We start from the raw sequence: 8,669 nt of genomic DNA, 5'->3' as shown, positions 1-8,669 counted from the left end.
CTTTCAGTCGTAGTTGGCTGGCAATTGAATAGCAGTTTGAGAGGTCAACCATTTTCCATCCAATTATAAGTGGCCTGTGCATAGTTGTTACATGTAATTTTCTATTAACTCTTATTTATTTATTTATTTTTGTCGAAAACTATATCTTGGCATCCAATCAAGGAAAAAACGAGGCATGATGTGCAAAACATGGTTTTCTTATCATAATCAGGTTTTTGCTCTCTCCCATTCAAACGAGGCTAACTCAAATATTTGCATCCATATATCAGCATTGGCCTTTTTCGTTTCAGATATCAAACGAGTTAATGAAAGCTAACAAATTATGCTTGCCTTTGTAGTGGTAGCATAGATTTTCTCATCTGATAAAATGGAAAGTTAAATAAGTCAAAGAGTTCATATCCACTATTCGGCTCGGTCGTGTGTGCATCCAATTATTTATGTTTCACGATAGATGGTTTATGACTTTCTTACAGTACTACAGTGTTGCAAACAGATCGCAATACAAGCTGGTCTCTCTTTGCTCCAAAAGCTGAACTTGAAGTAGTTTTACCAGCAGCTGCAATTCTAAACCTGGATCAAGAGATTATCCAATCGATTGTCATATCTTGGTTCAGAACATATCTATGAGTTGTAAATAGAACGATAAACGGCGACCAAAACCATGTATCTAAAAATTAAAGATGCATCTGTATTGTGTTCATGATACAACTCAAATGTCGGTCTCAATCCCTTAGGATATGTTTGACAGCCTTGGATTTGAGATCGCGACGATTTGAGAACAGTGGATTCAAGATCAAACCCTCCCCCTCCGATCTTAAATCTGATTTTTCTCAATGCACAGAAATAAAATAAAGATCTTAGGTGTGAAATTTCCAGGGATTTAAATCTTTTATGTAGAGGAGATCGAGATCTTAGGTGTGAAATTTCCAGGGATTCAAATCTTTTATGTAGAGGCGATCGAGCCTCACGCTTTTATTGTTTCAGTATAGATTTAGTTCAGAGCCTAATGAGCATCTTTCTTTTGTCATTTTATTCTTTGTAAAGTGGTTTTTTGTACAGATGGCGGCGTACTTGCAGCAGGTGCTTTCCGGAAAAATGGAAAATTAGTTAGCTGAGTACAGGAAGAAGGGGAGACGGCGACGGCAATTTCAGCAGTCGCATGGGCCTCCCCGTCCCAGGACAAAACCTGTAGTCATGGAAAAAATTGCGTGAAAGAAAGAGGGCATCGAATTTTTTGTTTTAAATTTTATGGACGAAGGATGGAATTTTTTATGGTAAAATATTGCGGCCTTTCATCCTCTCTGCAAAAAAATTCCGCCGTAACAGCTGCGGTGTTTCACGTTCGCCGGTGGCATTCATAATCTCCTCCTCTTGAAGAGTTACGGGAGTTTCGTCTTCTCCGACAGTGTTCTCTTCCCACTTTTTCCGACTTCTCCTCGACTGCTACCTGCTGTTCGTCCTCCAACATGACAAACTTCGTTTCGTCTTCAACCTTCCAATAAATCTATATTGTATATGATGATAGAGGCTGAGGCAGTGTGCATGGGCTATGGAGCTCCTGGAACTAATCAAGAGGGTAAGGATGCTAGGTCTGTGCTAATGCTTTTCATGCAGTTCCCTTTTTCTTCCCTTTTACCGATTAGTTCATGCCAATGCCTGCTCTTTTTTTGTTGCCTTTTTCAGCTATGAGGAAATCCCTTTGTTCATGCACGATGAATCGACGGCTTGATTTTGGAAGCTGCATGCATGCCACCCACAAGTGCAGGAAGGGTTACGAGTTCTAATTCCTTACCGTAATGGATTTCCTCAAACCTGATCCATGAACTCAATTTGTTTCTTTTATTTTTGTTCTTCTGATAATTTACAAAATTATATGAATGTGACATATTTATTGTAAATTTTGGCAAAATTGAGCAGATTTCTAAAAATAGTGCAAGTTAAGTGTGCTCTTCATAATAGCTCCAAATTCATTGGGTGATATGATATATCTTAGTTTTCAAGCATGTTTCTTCATTCAGCTAGGTTATTATTTTCCCGAATCGTGGCTCTTTCTTTGATAGGTGATTGAGAATTTTCTTTTTTTTTTTCCCCTAGGTGATTTAATGGGTGCCATAGAGGAATTTGACTTGACGTAGGCTTTTATCATGTGCAAAAAAAATAAATAAAAATAAAAATAAAAGAGAGAGACGAGTGGACGAAAGTGAAGGCGGGCAGCCCTATATCCAATTTGTTCTTCAAATTGGTGCACCAAATCAAAACATAAGCAAACACCACCATACAAGAACTAGCGGTACACAATTTATAATGTTATGGAAATAAAATTATAGCTGAAAAATAAAATGGCTAAGCAAAATTAAGAGAAATACCAAGCTGGCAACCGACAGGCCTTTTCAGTCTGGCCTAATGCGGAGCTCTTACAACCCACGGCTTCTTACTTGGCGAGAACAAACTCTTACTTGGCGAGATTGTGCACTGGCGACTGTAGCACATAGGCAAACAGACCTTTCTCTACTTGCCTGAGCTATTAGTGTGGGTAATAGGAGAAGACAGTGTATACTGTTTGGAGGGCGGTTAGAAATAAGAGGCAAAGGGCGCCAGTGAGTGAGAGAATGGTCCACGGGTTAGCTAAGTATTTATCCTCGAAGTGCGCCCGCCACCCATGGTGAGGAGCGGATGCATAAGTCACCACCTCCTCCAGGACCTTATCAAAGGGACTAAACATCTCAACCACGCCGAGCTTGTTGAAGATTTTGGCAGCCGCCTCATCGCTCCCCAGATTATTGGTCACGATTCCTGCCTTTCCCAAAATGCTCACGTCTTCGGCAGTGTCTATGATAGCATCCATGAAGGACATGAAGGACGTGACGCCTCCGTCAGACTCTGGGTGCATTCGCTCGAAGGCCACCATGTTCATCAATAGTCCCTCTGATGTCTCGTTCAGCTCGAACTCAGGGAGGGAGAGAACTCCCCCACTGAAGCTCAGGTGGAACACGTTATTGCTATCCTTTAACTTCTTGAAGATGACTCCCGCGGCCTCAAGCTTCCTCGCAGACCGCACAAACTTTTTTTTCTTGGGGAGGATTGCAATGATACCAGTGCTCGGACGATCAACCGGTTGGCCGGAGACTGACGCCTGCCTCTCTGGCCAAGGTGCAAATACTAAAATCAATCTAAAAGGCATAATTGTCACTAAAGTATGGACCTTTATGGGAAGATCGATCTTTTAACGAAAAAAAAAAGAGAAAGGCTTTGAGAGGCGAATTTAGATAGTATGTGCACCTTAAGAGAGAGAAATAAAGCGCTGAAAGATGAACATAGGAGAGAAAAACGCAAAAGAAAGACGGTGACCATTGGAAAAGGTGATTTAAATTGAGGATTCAAAAAGTGATTTTGAAAAGCAAAAGATCAAAAGAAAAGAAGAAAAAATCTCCATAATCTTGGAAAACCCTTGAAACAATTGATGTTCCTTTACTGCTGTGCCTTATTTTGAAGACATAGGTAATTTATGTTCCAACCTATACGTTTTCTCGTATAAACTTACTGTCAACAGGCAACATAACTTGAGTTTCTTTTAACGATTTGCTCTCATCTGCATGTATAATTTTCCTAAGTATAAGAAACTCAGGTTCATGGATGACGAACTGCTCTTTTGCTATCCACCCGGAGTGTATATACAAGGGGTGTCCATGATTGGAATGAGACCTGAAAAGTCAATCTCATGATAAGAGTTTATCATAGTCATTATATATATATATATATATATATATATATATATATATATGCCCCTTCAGATACAAATGTTTATGTTTCTAAATAGGTACCACTCCAGCTAATTTTTCTAGCTGCGCCACTGACTAAAACAAGAACAACTTGCGACAGAGATTTATGCTCGAGAGTGTCACACATGATTTAATAAGGGCTGGTGAAGTGTAGATCAAGATTTAATTACCTGGAACATTTGAGGGGCTGTCACATGACTCGCCGTCAATAAATGCCTTAGGATCCAACATAAACCTCCTCCTCACATAGTCTAGAAGGTGTAAAGCCTCATGAAGCAGCGGCCCCTTGGATGGGTCTGGGAAATATTTGCAGTTTCCTACCTTAACCAACACATCCAAGACGAGGCCGGGAATTTGATTCTCCAGCAAGTAAAATACATCCCGAACGAGCACATTCTCGCGATAGGTGTCAAACAGCTGATTGTTGATGGACTGGTCCAAGGGCGGTTCCACAAATGCGTCCAATGGAAAAAGCATGTCAAGCAGGAAGCAGCCATCGAGAAGCATCATCTTTATGAAAGAATCCGATGGCCAGTTTCTTGTGTCCAACTCGTCATACTGATCGCGGAGCTCCTGCTCCCGTTGTTTGAGGGCTTCCACGAAGCTAGATACTTTAACTCCGGGGCTCAAGCTGAGCACTCTAAAAAGCGCTTTCTTCTTGTGATCCTCCATAGGCTGCAGGTCCCTTCGGCCGTGGTGGTAAGGCCCAATGGCTACCAGCTTAGGTTCATGATCGATGCCTTTCCCCAGAAGTTGCACAAGATCATGCGGCCATTTGAAAATGCACTTGACCGACTGCCCACCACCTCTAGTTCCTAAAGAAACGTAGTCGTCGTAATCATTCGTGATGTCTGCTACCCAGTCGCTGATGGGTGCGGCATCTTCTTGTATTTGGATTGTTGTGTTCTCCTCCTGCAGCTCCATCATCTTATGAGGAGGATGGAAGGAAGGAGGAGTTACGCAAGACCAATAAATGCCACCTGTAATGGCTTCCCTCCTCTCACACTGGAAAGGAATGGCAAGCAGTGCATCTTGTAGAGATATGCCAAGGGTTTTTATATATGTGGGATATACATGCACTCTTCGCTTTTGCACAACGATTACTGCTTTTAATTAACAATGGACCACATTGCAAGGTAGTCCTAGCTGTTTTATACCATTAAGTTCGTTGTATAAATAATTTAAACTTTGGACATAACCATTACAAAATAGCCATTAATACTAAAGTGATTGATAGAGTCGGCTATGAAACCAGTATATAAATTGACTTAATTTGGACTTCGTTCTCTAGTAAACCTGGTTATAGGTGCCATACTTGTGTCCGAAACACCTGTTTACAATAAAAAAAAATAATAAAAGACAAAAATTAAAATGAAAAAAGTAAATAGTCTATAAAAGATGTACCTTTTCAAAAAATTACTACAAAATCCCCATAGTACTTGTGTTTCTGATATATTCCTTGTGTTGGGGCTATGGAGAAGCCTAGAGGCAAAACACGAGTGATGCTATACGACTTACTAATATAATGATGCACATGAAGAACTTTCTCTCTCTCTCTCTTCATCGACAGCATAGCTTGAATTCCACTACGTTCTGCATTTTGGCTGTAGTTAAGGTTTGAATATCATTTTGAGATTTCCCTCCTTTTGTCCTCCACTCCAAGTCTATTTATTGCCTCCAATCTACCAATATTTATATTTCTAACGGTACGTTTTGTAGGAAATTCGCTCCTGGATATAACAGCAATATAAACATCCAAGGTCATCCAAAGTTTTTAGGACTTTGTATTCGTATATCAGGATTGGTTTTTTTCTTGTTAGGTATCCGATGACTTAATGAAAACTAACAAATTAAGCTTGCCTTTGCAGTGGCAGCATAGCCCTTCTCGTCTGATAAATGGAAAGTTACTTAAGCCAAGTCGTTCATATCCAGTTATCCATTATTTCGGTTCAATAACGTGTACATTAAAATCCTATGGGGTAGCAAACAGATCGCAGTACTAGCTGCTTCCTCTTTGCTTCAAACCTGAATATGAAGTTTTACTACAAGATGCAAATCCAAACCTGGATCAAGAGACCATCCAATCCATCGTGGCTTCTTTCTTGCGTCAGAACATGACTAGATCTGTAGTTGCTTTTGACATATATATTCATCTTCCAAACAAGTAAGCTCTAATCAACAGCTGTAGATCCAAAAGACCGCTGGGATCCGAGAAAGCGACTGAGATAAGGTGGGCTTGCTTGACGTTAAGTTGCAATCGGAGATTTTTCTTTGCATTAATTTTAGGGACCCACTGATGTGGGCACACCATTATTGTATAGACCCTGACCTTTCAATCGTATATCACCTAAATTTTCTTGTTCTTTTGAAGCTTCTAACTTATTGGGGAGACATGGCTTTTAAACTCTAGCACCTAGAGAGAGGGAGATCAATCAAGTTAGTAGTGAGATTTTCTCATTAAAATGGCCTAGAATTTTTAAAGAAACATTGCCACAAATATTATTGTCAGGAAAATATCGGTAAGGTTTTTCTCGGGTGAACTTGATTTTATTAGGAAAATTTTGGAAAAAAACTTGGCAATTAAAAAAAACCTAAAAATTAGAAAAAATAAAATAAATGGAAAAACGAATAAAAAGGGAAAAAATCACTAAAAATAGTGAGATATTCATGCTTGTTGAGATTTTCAAAATCTCGTGAGTTTTCTTCAATATTTTTGTTTTATTTGTTTTTTCGTAACTATTGCAAGATTTTTCAAAATTCTCGCAATACCTATTTGTTGAGTGCCTTTTTTCGTCTTCCTTGAGAAAAATCTATTGCTAGAAGATTTAATGTAAAGTTGCCCCCCTTGTTCATCTCTTCATAACCTGTTTTCTTGGTGGAGGGGAAAGAGGTTTATCTCTGGTTGGTGAAGAATTGCTGGTGTTTGTCTTTTCCAATGATGATATGGAATCAAAGGAATGAGAGGATTTATAGGGGGGAAGAAGACTCCCTGTCCAGTATTATGTGAAGAAGACTCCCTGTCCAGAAATCTTCATTGTCATTGGACATCTTTGTTAAATAACAGGAGATGGTGAGTTTTGATCGAAGGAGGAACCCGCATCAACCACTGAAGCATCCATAGCTGAAAGTGAATGCTGGGTTCAAATCAAACAAGACTTGGAGCAAATGACGCCAAAAGCAAGAGACCAGGACACTCATGCACTGTCCTTGTCAATAGCTCCATCTTTTTGGTCTTAAATTAGAAAAGAAAAGCTAGCTAATGGTTTAACTTCAGTCAGGTGTCACATTTTCCAGAAAACCATGTGAGAAGGGAATCCTGAATTCCACTACGTTCTGCATAAGGGTTGGATATCAATTTGAGATTTCCCTCCTTTTGTCCTCTACTCCAAGTATATCTATTACATCCAATCTACCAACATTTATGTTTCTAACGGTACGTTTTCTAGAAAATTTATACCTGGATATAACTCAAACATAAACAGCAAATGCTATCCAAGTCCTAAGAAATCAAGCTATTGTGTGTAAATTAACTTATTTTTTGTGGTTTTATATTAAATTAACTTGATTTGGGCAAACATTTTGCTATATGTGGTTATAAATCAATCCATTTATAAATTAGCTTTAGTTGGCTATATGTGGTTATATATTAAATTATCTTGATTTGGGCAAACATTTTGCTCCGACGTCCTATGCAAAATGGACATATTGACATCCCTCGACATGAAGGAGTAGATCCAAATGGCTCGAAATGAAGTTTTCCCACAAAAAGTGTTCATATAATTCGGAGGTGGTACTGTAGGACTCGATACTCAATGTTGAGCCACTGAAAAAATCGTGAGAAAATCACGAGATATTCATCTTTTCTGATATTTTTAAAATTTGGCAATATCATTTTTGGCTAAATATCATAAGATTTTCAAAAATCTCTAGATATCAGTGACAATGAATTAAACTATTGAGAAAGGCTAAGTGGTTCGGCTCCAGTAACTGCTCACCATAGTCCGACGTCCCAAAAACTGAGTTTGCTGGCACTGCCTTAAAAACAAGATTCGGAAGGCATAATGTTTCAGCGGCCTGTTGATTGGCAACTTCATCAAATCTTCATTAATCAGTTCTTTGTTCTCTTTTTATTAATGGCAGAGCTGCATTGTAGTTGCCCGCACCAGCCTTGCAAAATTTACTATTTACATATAAAAGCTTCATTAAATTTCATTTTTTTACATATATCCTTTAAAGTTTACGATAAGGGCTTCTGTTCAGGGCTGCACACGAGCCGAGTCGAGCTCGAATTCAGCCAGCTCGAGCTCGGCTCGACTCATATTTAACCAGCTCGAGCTAGACTCGAGCTCGATACGAGTTTCATTACTTTAACTCGAGCTCCACTCGAGAAATTGTTTTGAAGCTCGAGCTCGACTAGAGCGACTCTTGTCCTTCACGGTGTTCCTCCAACACCTGCCATAAATGCGGCTCGTTTTTTTACAACACCAGATAATGGCATTGCATTAATGGTACTGGAGAAGAGAGATCTGAATAGAGAAATCAGCGTGGAGGAGAAAAAGGGAGACATTGACATTAAATGCCAGAAAAAAAGTGTGCGTGAAGAGAAAAGGTGAGAAAAAAAAAATGGAGGAAAGAAAAATGAAAGGTGTGCGTGGGGAGAAGATAAAATGTAGAGAAAAAAGAAAAAAGGGAGGGAAGAAAAATGAGTGGGAAAGAAAACGAAATGGAAACAAAAAAGGAAAAAGGGAGGAAAGAAAAATGAGAGGGAAAAAAAACGAAATGAAAATAAAAACGAAAAAAACTAAAAAAAAAATTAAAATCAAGTCGAGTCGAGTTTAATCGAGTCGAGTTCTTCCAACTCGAACTCGACTCGTTTATTTACTCGAGCTT

General features: G+C 39.2%; 1 protein-coding gene across 1 annotated transcript; it reads right to left on the bottom strand.

Annotated features, from left to right (window-relative positions):
* Positions 1 to 2,219: 2,219 nt before the first annotated feature.
* LOC116252342 (UPF0481 protein At3g47200-like) lies at positions 2,220 to 4,789 on the bottom strand. Its single transcript, XM_031626541.2, has 2 exons — positions 3,950 to 4,789; positions 2,220 to 3,141 (listed from the first exon to the last, which is right to left on the bottom strand). Exons 1-2 carry the CDS (start codon positions 4,704 to 4,706, stop codon positions 2,525 to 2,527), a joined length of 1,374 nt encoding a protein of 457 aa, XP_031482401.1. The 5' UTR covers positions 4,707 to 4,789; the 3' UTR covers positions 2,220 to 2,524.
* Positions 4,790 to 8,669: the final 3,880 nt, after the last annotated feature.

The sequence above is a fragment of the Nymphaea colorata genome, chromosome 1 (assembly GCF_008831285.2).
Source record: "Nymphaea colorata isolate Beijing-Zhang1983 chromosome 1, ASM883128v2, whole genome shotgun sequence".
Classification (NCBI taxonomy): domain Eukaryota; kingdom Viridiplantae; phylum Streptophyta; class Magnoliopsida; order Nymphaeales; family Nymphaeaceae; genus Nymphaea; species Nymphaea colorata.
This window is presented reverse-complemented; position numbering and strand designations above follow the sequence as displayed.